Source organism: Equus asinus, chromosome 9 (assembly GCF_041296235.1).
Source record: "Equus asinus isolate D_3611 breed Donkey chromosome 9, EquAss-T2T_v2, whole genome shotgun sequence".
Taxonomy (NCBI): domain Eukaryota; kingdom Metazoa; phylum Chordata; class Mammalia; order Perissodactyla; family Equidae; genus Equus; species Equus asinus.
The window spans coordinates 27,212,501-27,235,883 of NC_091798.1; the positions used below are offsets into that span (position 1 = coordinate 27,212,501).

At 44.1% G+C, this 23,383-nt stretch overlaps 1 protein-coding gene across 7 annotated transcripts in view; it reads right to left on the reverse strand.

Moving 5' to 3' along the window:
* GRIA1 (glutamate ionotropic receptor AMPA type subunit 1) overlaps positions 1–23,383 on the reverse strand; it is a 293,687-nt gene that overhangs the window by 19,499 nt on the left and 250,805 nt on the right. For all 7 annotated transcript variants that reach the window (XM_070517177.1, XM_014846916.3, XM_014846918.3 and 4 more), the window contains exon 13: positions 20,268–20,515. In XM_070517177.1, the coding sequence (XP_070373278.1) occupies positions 20,268–20,515 (248 nt within the window). The remainder of the gene's footprint in view (positions 1–20,267; positions 20,516–23,383) is intronic.

A 23,383-nucleotide genomic window follows, 5' to 3' on the forward strand; every position in this document is an offset into this window, starting at 1 on the left:
GGATTTGCCTCCTCATCCTTCAATGCTTAATCTAGTTCTTTTCCCAAGGAGTTGGCCATCTCTCAGGACGTAATTTGTCCCATCTCCCATTTTACTACTTCCTCCAAAGGATTTCTCTGGCAATGGTGGCATGTTAAGTTAAGGCCCAATTTTAACTAACTTAGCTGAGTTGGGTTTACAGGCTACCAAGAAGCAACAACAGGGTGGAGGAGAGAGATTCAGATGAGATGTGCCCACAGTAGGCAGCAAGGGGCATTGATAGGAAGGCATATAGGCCATCAAATCCAGCCCTTTTCTCATGGCCTCTTACCCCAACCTTTTTACTATTAGGAACTTTCAGATGCCTGCTCCACCCCACTGTTGAGTGTAGACAGTGGACAGGGCAGATGTTTTTATTTGTATCACCTTCTTATTTGTTCATTTTTGTAAGAGCTAAACTTAGGCTATTTGGTGACTCTAGTGTGATAAGAAGCATGCTGATCCCTCCCTGGAAAACACTTTTTGACTCACAGGAACTCTGTTTACTACAACCATTACCTTTATTTATGTTTGTCAGTCGCTGGGCAGCTAACTAGACTGTGGCATATGGATCCCCAAAGGCAAAGGAGAAAGACTACCAATGCTATTTGCCGCCTGAAAAGGAGTTCATATTTATGATTTTGCACACCCCACGTTGTGAGTTTAAGTGTGGCAATTTTCAAGCCGGGAAAACAATTTCCCTTAACAGATCCCGCAAATGCAGTCTTTAGTCTTTTAGATACCTTTGTGGGCCAACTCACTCACACTCTCTCTCTTGCTTGCTCTCATTCTCAAAACAAAACAAGCCAAAACAGACTCTGGGCTTGACAATACACAAACAGTGTTGATTTGTCTTGAGATTTTTCCTGAGGAAGTTCGATGAGGGATATACAGCCACTGCCTAGGATTCGTGAGCCTTCCATCTCCTCTCTCCTCTACCTCTCCATTTTAAGGGAATACAGGTAGAAAGACTCAAAAGTGGGAGAGAGAGGGGGATGGGTGCAGGGACAAAGGGGAACTGGGCATAGGAGAGGAAGGGAACAATTGAAAGAGAGAATAAAGGTTGGGGTTTCCAAGTTCTTAATTCGCATTTTTGCTCTGAGCTATCAGACCACTTTTCTGTCTTCAGAAATAAAGCCTCCACTGTTTGTTCCCCTCAAGCAGAGAAACCAGTTTGGGGTCAGTGGTGTGAAGAGGTATTTAGAGAAAGTGGACAATCCTCACAGAACAAGCTCCACAGTGGGAAACATGGGAAAAATTTGTATCCTTTGTTGGTGGCCTCATGATCTCACAATCAGATGAAAGAAATGGACTGCCTGAAAATGCATTTAATTAAATTTCACCTCTACATGTCCCCCTTTCTCGGTGATTCTCTGGATGTGAACTCTGATCCCTTATGCTACGATGTTGTTCTAGCTAATCACTGTGTTGGCTGGGTCTCCTAAATAGACTGTCAGTTCTCTGGAGCAGAGATGACGGCTCCTGTGTTTTTAGATCACTCCCCACAACATTTAGTACAAGAAGCTCCATGCAGTGTAAGAATTTGAGTATACATTTTTTTCCCATTTTTTTCCAAATGAATAAAATGGGCAAAATCTAAATGCAATATCACCTCATGTGTCTCTAACTCAGCTATTTGACAAACTTACCAATCTGGAACATAATGGAAAAGAACTAGAAAGTGTGCAGAGAAAATGCACAGGGTCATAGGATGATCATTGTAGTTAACATGTATTTTGTTGAGGGCTTATTATGGGCCAGGCATTGTACTTAATACTTTACATGCTTTATTTCACTTAATACTCACATCCCTATTTGGTTGTCATATTATGACTATTTCCATTCCACAGACAAATATATAACCTACCTAAGGTTCTAACCCAGCTCTGTGTGACTAAAGTCCCTGTGTGTAACCACTGTGCATACCAGCTTTCCAAAGATGGGATATTTTGCGCATTGACAAGACCCCTCCTGTGCTCACAATTCTCCACCGCACCCCCAACTCAGTCCTTTTTCATACTTTTACTTTGCACACGGTTGTAACACCCAAGGATCTCCCTTTTCCAAGTCCAAAGCAGAGCAAAGGCAGCAAATGAGAAAAGCCTCATCATAGGCCATTTCATAAGATGCTAGTTTATAACTTGACCATAAGGAGACTGCCAAGGCAGTTTTTCTTTCTTTTTCTCTTCCTTCCTACCTTCCTTCCCTTGTTTCAGGAGACAAAAACGATGGTGCAGAAGGATGGTAGCCTGCGCTATTCTGGTTCAAACTGCCCTATAGTATGTGCTCTCCAGAAGATTCACTGTATTGTAACCCAATGCCTTTGACAATTATAATGAGAGAATCCTCAACACAAGGTTATGTTTAACTTCAAAACAGAAGTTAAAGAGGTAGGAATTCGATTTTAAAATATTCCCTTCTAAAAATATTATGTTAAAATAAAAGCCAACAGGTTAATCAGAGCTCAGATGTCTGGAAAATCCAGGGTCCTGGATAGCAGAGACTATCCTCTTGACTAGCAGTAGTTTCTAGACGTCTAGACTTCACGGATGAGAAAAAAGAATAAAGTAGAGGTGGGAAGACTGATAGAGGTGTGTGTTAAATGTCACTTTTGCTAAGTAAAAATGTTTAAAGAGAGCAACTATCCTTTATCATCACCTTCTTCTGAGTGAATTGAGGACGCTTGAAGAATCAAAGAAATAGGAAGGAGATTTCAGAATAAAGGGAAGTCCTTTAGGTTGAATGAATTTAAACACTGTTTTTATTTTCCTCTACGATTTGAATAAAAAACAGCACTGCAAGAATCATTAGCAAGGACTTTAAAGGGCTCAAATACTGATGGTTGTAACAATTACTTATTTGATTAGAGGAACCCCTAGTAGAATTTTTCTTATGCCAAGTTCCGTGCTTGGTACTGAGCAAAACAAACAAAAAGCAAGCAAAATAGAATCGGGTATGGTTCTAATTCAGTAAAGTAAGAGTCTGAAAATTCCTAGATTCAGACAAGTGTTCACCATAAGGGAGATGGTGGTCCTGGGTCATCAGAGCATGCAGCTGGGCCTGTAATCGCTGACATGGTGACGTGCATGGCATTCATCCCCCAAGACGGCCAACGAGCCCTCCAACCCTCAACTACCCGAGCCCTGACCTTCAGCTACAGGAGCTGGTGGGTCCAGGGGAGCTTTCGAATCAATGAATTATCTTGCAGAGGGAGGAGTTGGAATTCTGGAAAGAAAGTCTGTAGGAGACTGCACTCATTAAGGCTCAATGTATTCAACCTTGCCTCTGTAAAGAAGCTTGATTACCATGTACTTGCGCGGAATTTAAAGTTTGGAAAAAAGCAGCCAAGGGAGCTATTTCAGATGGTTTTAGTTGGGCCTCAACCTCTGAAAGGCTAAGGACTGAATTCTGGGCTTCAGTTCTGAAGCAATTGACCACTCTTCCACCCTTGCCTTCAAAACCTTAAATTCAAGCTTCTGAGGAGTGTTGGAGGAAACAAGCCTTGGAGTCTACATCCAGCCTGCAATGATATGCTTTGCCTCTCCTCCCTGAAAGGAAGCTTTGGTTTTCATCAGACTAGGCTGCTCCGCATCCTGTTCTTCAACCAGTGTTTCCTCCTGCTGCTGTGTTCTCACCTCTTGCTGTTCTGCTTAACTTCTTTCCTAGCACCCAGTTACCCTGCAATGCTCCCCATGTTTTCCTTGATTTTTTCCTTTGACACTGGATTTTTCATTGACCTTTCCTTTAAATTTCCCTGACACCAGCAGTCAATTCATTGCCCTGCTTACTATTGTTTCAGGTGTCTTAGTCTTTAACTTCATTATAAAGCCTCTGGAGTAAAGAGTTGCAGTCTTTGGGTCAACTCCCCAAATATTTATGAGGGCCAATTAAGTGTCAAGTACCAGGATAGGTACTTCCTAGGAATAAAGGATTGAACAAGTTATAAATTTCATCCTTCAAGAAGTGTACAGTCTAGCGTGGGAGGCACAAAATCTTCTCAGTAGTTCATGTAAGCACAAAATCTTCACAGCAGTTCATGTAAGACTATATCTGATTTTAAAATAAAGGGTGATAGAAGCACCAAAAAAGGAGAGAGGTTAATTCTGATAGTGGGTGAGAGTTATAAAACCTCCAGGAAGTGCTCTGTGAAAAGGGACAAGTGGAATCAGAAGCCTAGAGCTAGGAAGCACAGGGCCGAGGGAGTGCGGGCATGATGAGGGGGACTTCTGGGAGATGAGGTTACAACAACTGACCACGTCCAAATTGTGCTTGAATGTTTGAATGTTATGCTAAGAAGTTAACACTCTACCTATGGGCACCGCAGATATGGACGGTGTTTAAGCAGTGAAAGGCCTCAGACCAGCAGGTCATGTATACTCAGCAGTCAGTCCTAAGTAAATATGCATCAGTTAATTGACCAATATAATGACTCATATGAGAGGAATAGACAACATCAAAAGTTTTAACCCTGGATCCAGGGAGAATGGAGACGATGGCCAAGTGCAAAGCAAACAGGGCTCACTTGGAAACTTCAGATTGGTTGTCTGTGGAAGACGAATTAGATTTATTCTCTGCGATGCTGGGGGGCAGAATTAGATCAGAGAGATGAAGCCACAGGGACACAGATTGCTGCTCAATACGAAGGCACACTGTGGAGCTCTTAGAGCTCTCTGGGAATTGCTATTTGAAAAGCAGAAATTTGGTGGGACATTGTTGGTGAGACATTGTTAGTGGGACAACTGCTGTCAGGAAATTCAGGAACTAGATAAAAAGTTGGGATTCAGTCAGTGGTTCCCAGAAGGCTGATCCAATGAGCCAGGCCAATGTGCGATGAAGCTTTCCCTTATCAATGGGAAAAAGAGGGAAGATACGGGTTGAATACTGAGCTTTCAGAAAGCTGAGATTTTCCATCTAAAGGACTGTCCTTTACATGCAATTCATTATTTCCTTCCTTCTCTTTTAGTGTTAACACATTTCTTCTCTTATTAAATAATGTTGATGAGAGATGGTAATTTTTCGCTTTGTTTCTTTTAACATCTTTCCTTGGTAAGATAAAACATTGTCAAGTGTCCCCACCCCACTACCATTTTTTCTTTTCTAGTGTTGTACTGGTCCATGACATCTCTAGTCTGGGAACCGCTGGACTTCTAGGGGAAGAGACTTCAAGGGGCTTTGCATCCGCCCCTCAAGAAAGGGGCATGCAGCTACGGATGAGTGAGGTTTAAAGGTATTTAGGGGGGACTATGAAGGCTGGGAATTTCCTTGCACTGGATTAAAGGTCAGTGTACAAGTGAGCACGGTCATTCTAACTCTTCCTTCCAGGGGGCTCCAGGGTTCCCAGGCCCAGTGATCCCTCTGTGAAGAGGGTCCGGCCACCTCCTCTCTCCCTGGGCTGGCCGGGCTGTGGCAGCCTCTTCTACACAGGCCTTCAGAGGATGAGTAATTCACTTCTACTGGGGGTCTTGCGGGGGCACCGTCTTTGGGTGACTGTTTTTGCTCCTTTGCTGAGGCAAAGCCAAGGCCATTTTGCTGCGAGTGGGAGCCAGAGCCTCAGCAAGAACCAAGCTTGTTTGGCCCGCCATGGCTAGAGGGAAGCATGGTTGAGTCTAGGGCTTTGGGGACCTGGTCCCTGGACAGTGCTCTCTTACTCACTTCCCTCTTGGACAATGGTCTCAAACGCTCCTCTGTCTTTAGTCCAGTCTATGACACTGTCAGTGTGGAGCATCACTGACCAGGCAGGAAGCTAAGGGTCCATAGGACTCTGCTGGCCCAGTAGCTTGGAGTGGTGGGTAAAGTGGGAGAGATTAAACAATGACCGAGCAGAAGGAAATGGAGAGTTAGTGGGGTTATATCAGGAGACTCCATTAAAATGCAGACATCCCAAATCTCCTTAAGGAATACAGGTGGGGTCAAAGTTTCCTTCACCTGTGACCATTCCAGATGGTTCTTTCCTCTTGAGTATACTCAAGGGACAGACAGTTCTGTGATCTTATGAGAAGGAAAGTTGGTCAGGCAGTGAGTCAGCCAGAAGTCAGAGGTTTTGTCTTTGGTTTCTGAGTCTACAAAATAATACAAAAGAGTTGGGTAAAAAAAACCCTCCAAAAAACAGATACTGAGCACTTTCTTAATCTCTCCACTCTGGTGGAAGAAAGAGTCTAAAGGCCTGATCTGAGTTCCTTATTCATCTCTGATCAAGTTTCATGGCAAGTCCTGTAATTGTACCTAGGGTGACCAACTGATCCCAGTTTGTCAGGACTTTCCTGGTTTTAGCACTGAAAGTCCCACATCCTGGAAACCCCCTTAATCCTGGGCAAACTAGGACAGTTGGCCACCCTAACTATACCTCATGTTTTCCATTTGTAAAACGGGAATAATTACATGCTCTTGCTCCAGTTGCTTATAGTGTGAGGATCAAATGAGGTGACTGATATGAAAATGCTTTGAGTAATTCTGGACTAATGTAGGTGGCTGGATTGGAAGTGCCACTAAGGCCATACCTCTGTCTATTGGCACATGCTCTACCTGGCACACTTTGTCACTTTGTGGAACCCTATTTGTCTTACAAGCGTCTAACGTATGTTGTTCTCTGCAAATCCTTCTGCAACGACCCAAGCAGGATGGATCAGGCCTTCCTTGCTGTCCTGCTCTACCCGCACATCCTGTAACAGCAGACTCATCCATCCATTATCCATCCTCTGCTCCTCCAAGCATATTGAGAGATCTCTAATGAGAGGGAACCTGCACTCAGTGCAATACCTAACAGAGTAGCTGCTTGATGAATGTTTGTTGGGTGAAGGAGTGATTTAAATTTCTGAGACCTATGTTGTACTGTAGGGGTTGCTAGAACCCCCAGAACTGCACACTAGTTTTACATGTGCGATGTATATATTTCCGGCCCTGTAACTCTCTTTAGGGTCCTACGGCTAAAATCATGTAATTCGGTGCAGAAAGCCCCACGGGAACCTGAAGTCTGGCCCCTCCAGCAGGGACTCTACAGACAAAGCATTTCCAAGTTTGATCCCCATAAGTTCATTTGCAGCTCACAGTAAACCGCACCGGGTCCTGTAATGCAGAAGCATTTGCCAGCAGCAGCAGGCCCACAGGTCTGTGTCAGACACCTTGGAGATGCTTGACAAAAGACAACGGAGGGACTGAATGAAAGTCTCCCCAGAATTAACGGAAGGAGTGGAAACACCATTCAGGACGAGAGCCAGCCCACTGGTCTCATCTCAGCCACCTCTGGTTCAATGAAAGGAAGAAAACCTGGGCGAGTTCTAAGGACTGGCCCCTGAAAGACAGATGTCAAGGTGAACAGAACACTGAGTGGGCCAGCAGGACCATTATTTTCTCATGGACTTTAAAACACATGGGTCATAATGCTGGAGAACTGCCTCCCCCAGTGATAGAGAACGGCTCCTGATGAAGAGAGGAAAACACATCTCCCCCATCTGCCCGGCGGGCCTCGCCTGTCTCCAGCTCTCACCCTCTCTTCTTCCTCCCTCTTTTCGCTGCCCTCCAGCCCCTCATCCCTTGTTTCAGCAGCTCCCCTTGTATCTGTCTTTTATAATGAGATTCCAAGAGAGGTTTTGTTTGAGGAAATGGTTCCCTGCTGAAAACAGGAATAACAGAGATTAAAAAGGAATGCCTGAATTACCTTCCTGTTCACCCTTCTACTGGATGCTTGCCATGTCTTACCCGAAATGCCTTTCTCCCTACCTTGCTCGTAGATATTCTCCCCACTGGTTTAAGGCTCTGTTCAGGGACTGCTGTCTCCTCCTGGAGGCCTTCCTAGAAGTCTCACCCTTGGGAAGGGCAAGGTATTTATCCCTACCTGCATAGTTTTCTCACTGTGCTTCATTTATCTATTTATCGATCTCTTGATCAGTCTATCTCTCGATCTCTGCATCTTTATGGTACTTCTTCTCTTCTTTGGATCAGTATTAGCTGTTACTGTGCTGTGCCATCTCTCTTTCCTTCTCTCTTAACCGTGACCACCACTCAAAAATTTGCATAGTTCACTCAAAAATTGAGATTTCCAGTTTCATTTGAAAAACCAGAAGATCTGGCAACATTCCCACATGGCAATATTAGGTCAGCACTGAGTGGAGGCTATCCCTCTAGATAGGCATATACTCTTTCGTTCAGGAAGTCCCCATCATTTCCTATGATCTCCCAGAGACTGTCAGTTTTCCATTTATAGCATTGTGTAGTGGATAAGATCATAGGCTCTGAAGCCAGACTGCCTGGGTTCAAATTCTGGCTCTGCCACTTACCAGCTGTGTGACTTTGACAATTTACTTAACCTCTCTGTGCCACTGATTCATTGTCCGTAAAATGAGGTTCTTAATAGTACCTACTTCACTGAGTTCTTATAAGGATTACATGAACTAGGGAGTGCACATGAGAACTTAGAGAATCTTGCCATATAGCAGATGCTCAATAAATATTAATTTGAATTATCATTTACCATAGTGTTTGTGCTGTGGTTTTGTTTCTTAGAGCAGAGGAAGTATTGCCTGTACACATGACTCTATTAAAAATGAGGAAGCCACACACAGGTTACCTCTGCCCTGTTTCACTCATTTTCTTTCCCTGGCCCCTGGGGCATTTGAAGTTGCAGTCCCTGAAGTAATGATGAATCTTGGGAGTGCCAATGTTATAATGTGTTCATCTTTGCCCTCCCTAAGAGTACTTACTTTAGTGCTTTGAAAATACTATGCCTGGAATGTTGGTAAAATTAAGTTGCATGATCATGTCATGCACTTACATGCTGCCTTTAGGATGGATGTCCATTAGTAATGGCCAAAGAGACCCAGGAGTTAAGAGGTGGTTGATTTCATTTGTGTTATATGACCTATACAACAGGACTAGTATTTCCTGGTTCTCATGAATCAGACAGACCAGACGCATCAACTGATTGGATAACGTGCTCATGAAGTTACCATATACAAGGAAGTTGGCTGGGTAGGAATCCGTCCATGCCACAAGCCATCAACAGGAGTTCCTGCATGCTAAATTTCCTGGCAGTTTCTGTGGACAGTTGGCCCTTGCTTCCCTGAACTGTACCTTGAAATCCAGGTGGAGAGAAGACAGAAGCAGTAGGAGGAAAGATACTGGAGAGGGATAAAGCCGTGTTTGTGGGCCACAAGGAGGCTGGCTCGACTAGTGTTATGGAGTTTTTTTCCAACATCCCTCCAGAGGAATAAATTTCATTCCCATGGGACTAGAGAATATGATTAGGAGGTCCTTATGCTCTCTGTCCGCTAGATGTTTGTGCTGAGGAGGGATGAATAACAGATGTGAATCTCCTCCCTCACTGTCTCTTGTTTGGAGACTCCGCTGGTTTCCACCTCCAGCCAGCCAGGAGGAAGCTGGCTCCTGTGGCTGGGGGTTCACCTGGGCCTTTGCCCTTTCCAGGCTGAGGAAGAGGCTGACTAGACATGATGATGGAGCCATGATCTCACCCCCTGGGGCCACTCATAAACTGTGATTGGAACACATGGCCCGGAATTTCCCTGCAAGGGTTTGACTCAGGGCCACCCCTGCCCCTTCCTTTCTGCCTGGCCTCATTGACCAGGCTTTGCTCAGGAGCTTGCTACCATCAGACAGGGATGGAAGCAATGTGGCTCTTAGTTGAACATTTCGGGCACTGAGTGTAAAAGAGAATAAAAATACACATTTGAACATTTCTGTCTCTTGATCTCCTGAAATTTCTGCCTCATTGCAATGGAAAGAAGCCAGGAGTGGTCTGGCCCAGAGAAGGCAATCACCACTCATTTGGGTCAGATCCCCAAACTAACAGAATAGATGGTGAGTGCCAAGGGAAGCAGAAAGGGAAAGGAGAAGAGGGCGAGGGGGGAAGGGATTAATATTCAAGAACTCCTTACGCACCATGAGCTCTTCATAAGTGATTTCACTTATTTGCAAGACAATCCTGCATAGCTTATAGCAGGATCCCCATTTGGAAGATGAGAAAACTAAGCTTCAGAGAGATGGAATAATGACAGTTGATACTTTTTAGTCATTTTAGTATGAACCAGGCACTGTGCTAAGCACTTTGTATTATCTCATCTAATCAGTGAACAATCGTCAAAAGAATGCCAGTGTTACCTCCTGTTGTTATATTTGGGGAAACTGAGGCTTAAGGAGGTGAAGTAACTTGTCTGAGAAACTTTTTTTTGCTGAGGAAGATTGGCCCTGAGTAACATCTGTTGCCAATCTTCCTCTTTTTGCTTGAGGAAGATTGTTGCTGAGCTAACATCTGTGCCGACCTCCTTCTATTTTGTATGTGGGATGCCACCACAGCATGGCTTGATGAATGGTGTGTAGGTCTGTGCCTGGGATCCAAACCCACGAACCCCGGGCTGCAGAAGCAGAGTGTGCGAACTTAACCACTACTCCAACAGGCTGGCCCCTGAGAGACTTTTGTCATTAACTAGTGGATCTGGATTCATACTCAGCCCTAACTTCACAGCCCTAACGATCAGCTGATGCTCCACGCTGCTGCTAGCTACTTTCCCAAGATCACGTGGGTTGTAAATATGGGAGGCAGGGCTTAAACGAGGGTCTGATCAACACCAACCCTGAGTGGCAGAGATCGGACAAGTACCCACACCCTCTCCCTCCTGGTCTGCCTTTGTATTAGAGTAGCTGCCTTCTTAGAAAAGGCAAAAGATTGGGTTAATCTGAAATAAAGTTGCTGAGGAGAGGGAGAGAAAAAAAAGAGATGCTATTTTTGACAGCAACAGCCTCTTAAAAGAAAGCAACATACAATTTGTATATCAGCGGGAGAAAGCAGAGCTTCAGCTGGAAAATCACAGCCTGCGCTGGGCTGCTGTTCTCCCTGCGGTAAAGGCCATCATTTCCCGTGTGGTTCATCTCCTCAGATCCATCCCTGCCACCTTGCTCTCGCCACCTTCCTCCTCTCTCTCCTTAATGTGTTGCTCTGCTCTTTGCAAACTTCTCATCCAGCGTGGTAAAAATGGACCCTGACAGGAGTAAGTGCGCATTGTCCTTGTGACTTCGCCAGGATCCTCCAAAATAAATCTGCACTGTGGAGCTCCAGCCTCACCTCACGCTTCGAGGAGGAGTGCTTCGGTTGTGGAGGCCACCTGGTGTCTCATTTCCCCCCCTGTTTTAAGGATGCCACCTTAAAAGTGGCAAAGGCAGTGAGGGGTACCTCCCTCAGCACAGAGGTGGGGATGCGGAAAGAATGAGGGTTTCAGAGGAATCGTACTTAAGCTCCATCCCACAAGTCACTTTGAGAACTTGGCCAAAGTGTCTCCTCTCTGAATGTTAGTTTCCTAACCTGAGAAAGAGAAATGATAATACCTAAGTCAAAAGGTGAGGGGGAGATTAATACTTGAACATGCCTAGGGCACTGAATACGTACGCGCTGCCCGGCACACAGTAGGTGTGAAATGAATAGAAGACTCCCTTTCTCCTCGCTCTGCACTCACAGTGCAATCGGTCTAAAAGGACCTGCTTTTCATTGTTGAAAGGAGTCAAAAGCACTATAGAGTTTTGGGAAGTATAAAAATCTTTCAGGGTGTTTTTGGTTCGATCTGTCATGGGCAAGCAGGGAAACAAATGCATTGGATGTGCCCTTTTCCATTTTTAGCTGTAGGGCAGCGATGTCAACCTGTGCATGGTCCTGATCCTAGGGAGAAGGATATGGGTGCCCCACATGCAAAGGGTGCAGAAGGGAGGCAAGGATTCCCTGGGGAATTCAGGCAGAGCAGACAGCGAGCCCCTTCCCTTTGTGGAACCTCAGTGTTTTTATTCGTATATGGGTTGGGTAGGGCTAAATGGAATTGTATGTGTGTATGTCAGGGGAGGTGGTCAATAATCTTTATTCTCTGAATAATCATTCCTTTCTCACAATTTCCCTCCCTACATCCATTCTTGCTAATGGTTGAGAAGACATGCTGGACTCAGGCTGCCTGGGTTGAAAATCCAGCTCTCCAATTTCCACACTAGGTAATCCTGGGCAAGTTCCATAACCTCTCTATGCCTCAGTTTCCCAAACGGTGCGACCCAGATGGAAACATACTACCTTCACAGGGTTGTTGTTAGGATTACATAAGCTCATGCACATCAAATACTTCATAGAAGTGCTTGGGATGAGTCAGCCAGAAAAACGTTAACAATAGGTCTTATCATTACCACGAAAATGCTAAATCAAGCCTTGTCACTCCCCCATCCCGCCGCGTGGACTTTTGCACTGGGCTACTGCGCCAGTCTCCTAGGGGGCTTTCTGGGTACTCTCTGTGATCCATCCCACATGTCCTGACCTGAGAAGCTTCTGTATTGATGCAGCTCTCTTTTGGCAAACCTCCAGCCTCTATTCAAACACACATACACACACACACACACACACACAGTTTCTCTTTCTGCCTCCCTCCGTCTCTTTGTCCCTCCCTCCCTTTTTTCTCTCCCTTTTTATCCCCCAATTCCCTCCCTCTCTTCCTTTCTCTCCAGCTCTTCAGAGGATGCAGGCAAATCCAGCCTCTCCACTCAGGGAGGTTTGTCTCTGATCAGGCCTGACCTGGGTCACAGAGTTCATGGGGTTACCATGACAACGAGCCTCCCTGGCTACCCATCAGGAGGCAAGGACCAGTTGAAAGGGACTGTCATTTCCCTTGGACATACTGTATTTATTCTCAGCAGCGGGTCCTGCACCAGTACTACACTATGGGAAGAGGGTGGGAGGGAGGGAGAAAAAGAAATATCAGGGTTTAATTTTTTTAGTGTGTTCTCTGTGGGGGAGGACCACAAATTGTTCTCAGAGAGAGACATTTTATTTCTAATGCAGCCAGTATGTGTGTGAGGGAGTGGGTGGGGCTCATGTGCATTTCTGATGAACACAGTTGGTTTCACAAAAAAGGAAAAAAATAAGTTATTTGGCTCAAAAGTGACTTTTTGGTAGGTCTAATAGGAGGATGATTGGGGTGAAGAATTAACATTAATGAGTACCCTCTGTGACAAGCACTTTATGCTATTTCATCAAAACTCAGAGCTGCAATGGATTATTATTATTCCAATTTTACAGAAAAGAAAACAGGCTCTTGAAGTTATAGTGACTTACTAAGTTAGGTCAAACTGCTGGTAAAGTAGTGAACCTTGCACTTGAATTGAGGGTGACTTGAAGGATTGTGGCTTCAACACCATTCAGTGCAGTTTCCCTGTCATATTCCCATCACAATAATCTTCCTTCTTTTTCCAAGCTGCTGCCTCTTTAGCCCACTTGAGCATTTCTCTTCCCTGACCTCTAGCCCTGTTTCCCAAAGTGGACTGCTGTCTACCTATAACAGAATCATCTGGGGGACTTATTAAAATTTCACATTCTTGGATCTCCCCTCAAACCTGCAGAATCAGAAATCTCAGAAGGGGGCATTTTTAACCAGCTTCCTTAGGTAATTTTGATACATACTGAAGTTGGGGAACGGTTCTTTAGAGCAATAGATTCAACACCACAAAAAACAGCACTTGCTTATTTGTTTCCCAGTTAGATTCTGGGTCAATGTGATTCTGTACAAGAGAACTCTCTTAATGGCCTTCTGTATCACTCAGATTAGTGTTAGGAAAAAAACAGGTGTTCCAGAAAGGCCTACTGAACCAACTGAAAGATACAATCATGTCACCTGGTCCCAGTGTGGAGAGGGCAACCAGGGGACCCTCCAACCCTGGGAATGAGAATGCTCCCCACAAAACCTTGTGATGTCTCTCCCTGAGTTCTGTCCTCACCTCCTCCTTTAGCCAGATGCCAATATGGGTAAACAGTTCTTAGAAGATATTTCCTAGCATAGGGTTGTGTGAAAGGAGAAAAATATATTCAACAGTGTTGCCAGTGAGACTAAAATATTGATGAGCAATCTTGAACTTAGTCTGATTAAAAAACCAGAGCTAGGCAAGATGCAGTCAGCGCAAGAAGAGGGAAAGGGTGATTAGCAGCCCCCACTCTTGCCTGTGTGCCAGGAATTCTGTGCCCCTCCAAGCAATGCCTTTCTGAACCTTCTAGGCACCCCAACACAACACTGAGAAGGTGATAATAATTCTATTTGGGAGGTAAACCCCATATCTGCCCATTTCCTGTCCTTGCCAGAATCTGTTTGTTCCTGGTCAGGCCTTAGGAACACAAAATTAGCTGAAAGCTCACATAACAGACTTCTTTCTCAAATGACCAAGTCTTCAAGTAAAGGCTCTGACGGATGATGAACATAAAGCCCACCACTTCTTCCATCTGTCCCCATCCCATTATGATCTGTAACCACATTCATTATCTCCTATCAAGATGACTACAACAGCTTTCTAAATGACCTGTCTGCCTGTGATTCTCCTCTCTCTGAGTCATGCTGCAAACCACTGCCAGGGTAATCTTGGGGAGCCTGTCTGATCCATGACCCTTCCATGTCAATGGCCTTCAATAGCTCCTGCTGACATGGAATCAAAACACAGAGACGTTTGAAAGCCTTCACAGTATGACCACAACCAATCGCTCCTACTTATTAATGCATTCTCTGGTTAAAGTGGACCCCTTGTTGTTCCTGAAAACAAGCCCTATGTTTTCTCACCTCTGCTTACTCTGTCCCCTCCATCTGGAGCACCCTCTCCCCACTTCTGATCTATCACAATTTCTTTGGGGCCTATCTTGAATGTCACCTCTGTGACAAAAGCTTTGTAAATCTTTCCATTCAAATGTTGACTCTCCTCCTTTTGCGTGTTTTTGACTCTCTTATGGCTTTGGATAGAATAATAGATATCAATGCAATTCTGCTCACGAGCTGAGCTTGATTATGCAACGTTTAGGGGCTAGGACTGCAACTTTCTCCCCACCATTCCCTAAAGCATTGAGCTCATTGCTTTGCATGGAGAAGATATGCAGAAAGGAATCTGTGAAGCTGAATGGACAGCATAGGGAGTGGGTCTCAGACTCTCCTGGGTGCCCATCAGGTGCCCATTAAGCTGCAGGAGGAAGCTGCATGGTGCTCCTGTCCTCTTGGCCCATACGTCTGGCATGGACAAGACGTGAGAGAAGACAAACATGCCATGATCACAGAGACTAGAGAAGACTCCATATAACCACAGTCACAGTTAAAGACCAGACTTTGACCAATGTCCTGATTAGGGTGTAACTCTTAGCAAATCCATTAGACTCCTGGTAGAAGGTTGGTGGAGAATCATTCATTGAGATTTTAACTTAAGCCAATCTGGTATGGATTCCTTCTTGGGTTGGTAAAATATGGGCCATGCCTCTTACTTAGGAAATTTGAACACGTCGTCTCTAACTGAGGGAGTATTCATCGTAATAAAGAAAAGAGACTTCAGTTCAGACCAGCAGATACGTTTAGTTGGCAACTAAAGGGCCAATAGATCATAATTAGTGGATTTACCAACTGCCTTTCCCTACTGACCGGCATTGGCTGTGCAGGTCTTTATCCACAACATAAGGGCTTTGGAAACAGAACTCAGCCCCTCGCCCAACCCCAAACATGCAGTGACGGCCAACAAACAGCATCTGTTTCAAAGAAACACCACCTGTCCAAATGGAAAAATCAAGCATCGAACCACCTCGCTTCATCAGAGCATTTGTTTCCAGAGCAGAAGAGACAAAAACACCATTCTGTCACTAACACAGCCTTTTAACGCTCTGTGGGGACCCCGGCCTGGCTTCTGCCAAGTAGACTTGGCCACTTTAAGAGGAACATTTGGGCCTTGGATATCAGTTCTCTGACCTTCTGAGGCAGGGCTGGGTGATCCTTGGAGGAACCGGAGGCTTTTTCCAGGTAGCCTGGAAGGGAGCAAATGCCCCACAGGTGTGATGAGGTCTGGCTGTATAGGAGAGCTAGTGGTTGAGGAGGACTGCCATGGGGTGTATGTGTGGGGGGGGTCTCCTTTTTTGCTGCAGGCACGGGCATAAAACCTGGAGCATATCTGCCTGTGAGGGCTGCAAAGCCCCACCTTTCACAGGGCAGAGAGAAATCATACCAAAGCCTGTAGTGTCCTGAAGCAGCTTTCTGCAGTGCAAACACTTCTAAAGAGTTTGCAGCTTTGTGAATGGCTGAACAGTTTTTTAAAATGTATTTTCTATGATTCTAAGTAATTTGAAGACAAAATTGATTTCCTCTGCCATATTGTCTTTAATCACTTATAAGCCCATTTTCAATGAAAACCAGGGGACACGTGTGCCGCTCCTTTACTCTTCTCCTCTCTTTCCACCTCTGTCATGCAGAATGGTTTCTGAGGATCAAGGCAGTGGGTCTAAGATTGCTGGAGCAGGCACATGTGTCTGTGGCCTTTGGTTTGCCGTGATTCTTTGGTATGCGACCATGCCTTGGGGAAACGGCACCATTTGGAGCATGTGAAGCAGAGATATGATGGAATCATGGCTGGAGTGTGTGTGTGTGTGTGTGTGGTTACTTATATTTTCTGTAACCATTTTGCAATGAAATGTTTCATGGAACCTCTACACTATTGGTTGCTAGAATGGTTACTTTTAATGCATATATGAGAAGTAGAATCCCATGGAGGGCAGAGGGACCGTCCCAGGCCAGAACCTTATGGTCCTCTTAGAATGAGCGTTACTCTACTCTTTTTGAGTCAGGGAGCCCCATGGCTCTCATAAGGGTTGCCACTGGAGAGAAAGGAGCACTAGGAGAGAGCTGGGAGCGTGTGGCCATCACTTGGGTATTCTTGATTTGCACATCAACCATCAGTAATCTGTTTTTGGAATATGTTCCTTTTCATTTCGTTTGCTCTTTCTTTCTCAAAATCAATAAATGGCTTGTTGTGTCTTGCAGAGATGTAAGCAATAGAATTAGAATTAAGTTTTTTTTTTTATTACAGCATCGAATTATTTTCAACATTTATTCCAGAAAAAATCTTTGGGCATGTAAAGCCCATAAAAGCAGCATGACTGCTCCAAGAAGTGGTACTTGGTGTGTTCAAGTAAGCATCCACTATCACCTTTTGCCTTCAGGGTGGTGAATGGATGCTCTGGGCTCCAAGAATCTGCTTTTTTATTTTCGAGTTGATGATTATTGTTTGGCCCATGTGGGTAGGTACCTAGAACCTGGCCTAAGTCCAGTCTTCTGTCTTTAATGGTGCTGTCAGTCACAAAGCCAAGTGCAGCATTGGAGTAAGTTGCCCCTGCTAAGTTACTCCTTAGTGTAAGGGCTCTGTAGTCAGACTGCCTGGACTTGAAATACAGCTCCTTCCTTATTAGCTGTGTCAACCTGGTCAGGTAACCTAATTCTGTGCCTCTGTTTCCTCAGCTGTTAAATGAGGATAATGGTACTGCATTGGGATGTTATGAGGGTTATATGACATAATGCACATGCCACAGTGTGTGGCATGCAGTAGGCGCTCACTCAGTGGTAGTTTTTGTTACAGTGGAAAGCGATTTGAGTGCCCGATGACCTGAGTTTTAGGTTCACGTTACTCGTTTTTCTGAGTCAATATCTTCTGAGTTTGTCACCTTGTTCCAGGCACCTGTGTGTGGGAAGGGGTGGTAGAGGTGGGCCACCCAACAGTTGGCTATCGACTGGACAAATCGTGTCATCTCTCTGCACCTCGTTTTCTTAATTTCACCTTCAAGTATTTAGATCAGATGATGTTCTTGACTCATAAAGCCTTCAGTAAATTGTAACACTGCAGCATCGTTGATGTTCCTGGACCTGTAAGAACTAATTCTCTACTTTGGGCCTTTCTAGGGTGATGTTCTATAACGTTCCGAGATAAAAGTCTCTTCTTTGCCAAGCACTAGCCCATAGATCCCCTTTGAACTTTGCCTGAACTTGTACAGAGTCTCAAGTTCTTCCAGGCAAAAATGCGTGACTGACAAATACGAGGCCATTTGGTTTCCTTTCATTAGGTCACTTTCAATTATGGCTACAGTCCAACAGATATTTTTATTTTCTAATTATCAGACAATTACTTAAAATTCTTCAATGTATTTTCATTGCTCTTCAAATAAGGACAAAAATCCTTTACAAAATCCTTCCTTACCTTATTCTCTAATCTTGGCTTAACCTTTTTTCCTCTTCATTACCTGTGCTCCAGGAGCACTTGGCTTCTTTTAGTTCATCAACTGTGCCATGATTTCTTGCTTTAGAGTCTTTGCACATGTTGTTCCCTCTGCCTGGACTGCTCTTCTCTTCCCCCCCCCCCCACCCCACTTCACTTAGTTAGCTCCTATTAACCTGTCAGATCTCAGATTGAAAAAGAGCATCCTTGGAAAAGTCTTCTCAGCCATGTCCCACCTGTTCTGCGCACCAGATTGGACTTTGTTATCTCTGGGTGTGTCTAAGATCTTCTCTTTGTCTTTATTGCTCTGCAGTTTCAATTGAATCAGCTGCTGATTTTCATCTATTTACCCTGTTTAGGACTCAGGATTTTTGAATCTGAGTACTTATGTTTTCAATAAATTCTGGAAAATTCCCTTCAAATGTTGCCTCTACTCCATCATCTCTTGTCTCCATCTGGAACTCATAGAAGATACACATGGGATTTTTTTTTTCTCTTTCATGTCTCTTAACCTCTGTTATAGTTTTCTAATCTTTTTGTCTCTCTGTGTGATAGTCTGGGGAATTTTCTCTGATTTCCCCCCAAGTGTACTAATTTTTTCTTTAACTTTGTCTAATTTTCTGTTTAACCCTTCCATTGAGATTTTATATCAATGACTGTATTTCTTTTTTTTTACTTCTGTATGTTCTAATTGGTACTTTTCCAAATATGTCTGATATATTAAGATAGTGTCTTTTTCTTTAAAAACTGTTTTTGATTACTTTTCTGTCTTTAATTGTACTTCTGATTCTTGTTTAGGTAAATTGTCATATATTTTATAACTTTGCACTGTTTAAGGCAGCCTCAGAATAATCAATTTATGCTGATTGTTATCCCAGTTTTGATTTCCTTTTTAGCCTAGAGATTTCCTAACGTGCATTTAAAAGGCTATTTTTTATTATCTGTATCCAAGTATTTTATCCTATATCTAGGTGTTTTATAGCGGGAATTTTGTTCTGCCGTATTGCTGGAAGCAGATGTCCTCTAATGCCCTTTTATAGACTATCATAGCATCTGTCATAATTGTCATGAACCATTAAACAATAATCATCTGTTTAATGTTTGTCTTCCCTGCAAGAATGTACTTCTAGGGGACAAGGACTATACCTGACTTGTTCAAAATTGTAGCTCCAGCTCATAGCCTAGTGCCTAGAACATTGTGTGGCTCAATATTACTGAAATGAATGAATGAAGTGGAGGCAGAGGTGGCCTTGGATGTCATGTCAACATGGGGAAGGAACCCCTCTTCATCCTTTTGCAATCTTTTTACACAGTTCTCTCTTTTCCTTGAACCCTACCCTTCCCTAAAATGATTTAATCCCTCTGTGTTAGACATAATGTCTCACAGGTGACTTCACAGTGTACTATTTTCAATTACCTTCTACATAGATTATCTCATTTAAACTCATAATCACCTTGGACCTAGGAAGTGCTGGGATGATTATCCTCTCTTTACAGACGAGGAAACTGAAGGTCAAGGAGATGATACGTCTAACCTTTTGTACGACAGTCAGTAGTACATTCCAGAATTAAATCTAGGTCTTTTGACTCCAAGTCTACTTGGCTCTACCTTAGCTGTTTGGAATAATACCAGAGTTTCTTTATGGGAAAGCAAAGTTCACCTTGCTTCTTTATGGAACTACCTGTTTCTTGCTAAAGAAACCAGTATGGAAAGAATAGAAGCTGCCATTCATTCAGTGTTATTTTGATTTCCACAGCCAAAGTCTCACGACTCAAACTACTTGATTTTTCATTTGGACAATGTGCTTATGTTTCTTTTGAGATAAACATTACAAACCACCTTCTGCCAAAGAATCCAGGTTGCTGGAGAACACTGATCATGGCCTGGTTGGATGCGTGGGTGTCTGTTAAAGGATGGTGTGTTACAGATCACACAACAGAAACACAATGTTCATCGATGTTCAACACTTGGTGGGGTCAGGCGAGGTGTGGGGAAGAACACATGGGCAGTGACAGTCATAGCAAGCTGAGGCCCTCGGGTCAATTTCCAACCTCAGGGTTGAAGATCTTGGGTGGCTGGAATCTCCCAGGCCCACAGGTGTCCAGGAAGAGCCCTCTTGAAAGCTCGCATTGTGGCACTGGAGCCATGTGGCAGACACAGCAGCTTCATTCCTGAGATAGGGAGGGGAGAGGGAGTACCAAGGAAGCAAATCTTGGCTACTTACCTCAGGGCGGACCCCTTGGGCGTTGCAATGCCATAGCCTTTGGAGTCCAAGTTACCTCCCACCTTCATGGTGTCACAGGGTTTCCGCTGCTCAATGTACTCATTCATGGTGGACTCCAGAAGGTAGGCATATTTGCCTTTGGATTTTCTCACTCGAATCATCCCCTCCTCTGTGGTCCGCACAAAAACTGATGGTTCCGCTGACTTCATGTATGTCCACATCTTCTCAAACACAGCGATTTTAGACCTCTGGCAGGGGACAGGAACAAAGCTGGAATTAAGTGCTGGCTGAGCTTGGAATTGAGGTCGGCACACACACTAATGAAGAGCTGAGTATAGCTTGATCACACATTCATGAGCAAGATTAGCTCAGGAAGAAACAAATTATGAGTGATTGCAAAATAAGAGGCTCTAATTAGTACCAGTAGGTTCCAAAGTACAAATATCTTGCAAATACAGAATGAACAGAATAGCTCAGAATCTTTTAATTACTGCTGGGGTAATTATATTTGTCTTAAATATGGGGAGAGTTAAGAAACTGGGGCCGCGTTTGGGTTTTAAAGACATTAAAAAACCTATCTGTTGTTCAATAAGGCCATATTTATACAGTCCAGAAGAAGTGGAGAGCTGACTGTTAATGGAAACTGATTTCATTACTGGAGCACAAGACTGCAGAATTTCTGGAGCATGTGTGTCATCCCATATTGCAGGACCTGCCCTCAGAACGTACATTGTTGTCTGATAAAGCTAATAACTTGGGACCTAATATTGTTGCCTGTTTGCATTTCAAAAGCTTCTAGATCTAGCCAAACTGCTTTCCTCATTTCCTCCTGGACTCACTTTGGGCCTTCCTTTCTTTCTTCCTTCCTGACTTTGCCTAGGCTGTTTCCTCCATTTGATAGGCTGGTTCTCTCAGCCACATCCTGCTCCTCATTTCACAGAGCAGAACAAATCCTATGTATCCTGAGACCACTTCAGTTCCCAGGACAATAGTTCTCAAACTCTTGTGGGTACCAGAATCATGTACAGAGATTGTAAATATGCAGATGCCCCTGCTTGAAACCTAGAGGTCCTGATTCAGCAGGTCTGGGATGGAGCCTAGGATAAATCTTCTGAAGTTCCCAGGTGATTGTGATCTGTATGGCCTATGTGGCGCTCACTTTGAGAAAGAGTGTTGTGAGGACTAATATTCCTCTAGGACACAGCATCTGGGTACTCACTGGATGGCCAGCTTAGGCTGCTAGGATTGAGTCATCCCTGCTTGTGCATAGGTCTCAAGTATGTGGATGCTGCCTGATGGTAGGGGACATCTTTCCTTCTGTGGGTCCTTCACAAAGTCTAATCTTGCACATAGTAGGCTCCTAGTTAGGGCCCACGATCCAGGACCACAAATGAACCCTCTCATCTAAGATGCTTTTCCTAAAGGCTGTCCTTTCCCCAACAGGTAGGTGTATTTTAGGGATGCTGGTATCTGGCTTTTGAAAATGCTTTGTAAATGGACAAGTGTTAAACACATATAAGGGACTCTTTTTTTAAAAGACGATCTCTACTAGAGTCGTGCGACCTATATAATTTAACAGTTGGTATATAGATTACAGATTTATTTAGTATAAAATTATCATTATACATGCAATATATAATTTTTATTTGTAAGCAAATATCAGGTTTATTTTCTTGATATCAATATCAAGTGTTGGCAAAATATTAATAATGCGATTAAGCTGTTGCTTGTGCCAACTGGTCTATAGAGATATTTGGGCCCAGGAAAATTCTAGGTCTCAAAGGAAAATTAATGGAGATAGTTACTGAGAATTTCAGGGAGACATTTGGTAGACTAAATCTTAAGTCTTAATAGTCTATAACTGGATAGAGTAGAGGATTTGTTTCACAGTCTGGTTTACAATCTGGGAATAACCCTGGGTTCTAGTCTTAGTCTTGCTGCTAACTTTCCTCGTTGTTCCATAAGGAATTTGGGAAGGGTAATCTTTAAGTTCCATGCTAGCTTGAAATATCTGATCTTTACATGAAGATACATCATTCAAACAACAATGTCAATATGAGAAAGAGGAAGAAAGAAAGGAGAAAAGGGAGGGAGGATTTCAAAGTTAGGGGAAGATATACCCAGAATCAATCACAGCATCTACAACGTATTGAATGTTCTCTCACAAGAAGCAGGGAAATGCAAAAATTCAGCTGGGGGACCATATTTGCAGATGATCTTTCGGGCACAAAACCAACAAAACACGCAGCAGGGCAATTGCAAGATGCAATTTGACCTGACAAGATGGCCACAGCAGGGAACTGGGCTGCTGACAGGCAGAGCTGAAAAGCCCTCTGGGCAATGGTATGCAGAAATTAATATGTCCTCTCAGCCTCACCCCAGTGCCCCAAATGCCAAGGCTGTGCTCACAGTCGCTTGGCGCAGACTCCCAGGAAAATCTAATCTCCAGGAATGTGACGGCAGCCTGAGTGGCAGGGAAGATTGGAAACATGCTTGAGGTATTTGTTCTTGGATCTCTCCTATCATCTACAGCTCCCACAGCCCTTCATACATCTTAATTAAACTGTCGATGGAGGATTAAGTGACTCTGGGTTGGGGCTGCCAAGAAGCTCTGGGCTGCCATGGGGACTGGAAGCCAGATTTTTCAGAGACTGGGGTAGAAGAATTCCTGTCTCACTGTTTCCCCCTTCCGCCTTATGGGGGTGGTATGTGATCTTGTCCTCCCACCCACCAAAGTCCTGATGGGATAATTCTCAAGGTTAGAGTCACAGAGATGGACGGGCACATGGGGCATATCTTGTAGTACTCTCTTTTCACATGTAAAGAAACTGAGGCTCACAGTGTGGCAGTGAACTCGTCCAATGTCATGTGGCTTGTTAGTGCCAGAGCCAGGAGTAAAACCTGGTCTCCTGATTGCACACTTAATTTCCACTGTGACCAGCTTCCTTCTTCATTTTAGGCTTTATATCTTACTAGCTGTGGGAACTTTCTGAGCCTCAGTGCTCCTGTCTTGACAGTGATGATGATGGTACCCACTGCACAGTGTTGCCATGGAGATTATCTGAGAACAGAGGTAAAATGCATAACCCAGTGCCTGGCACATAGGAGGTGTTCTA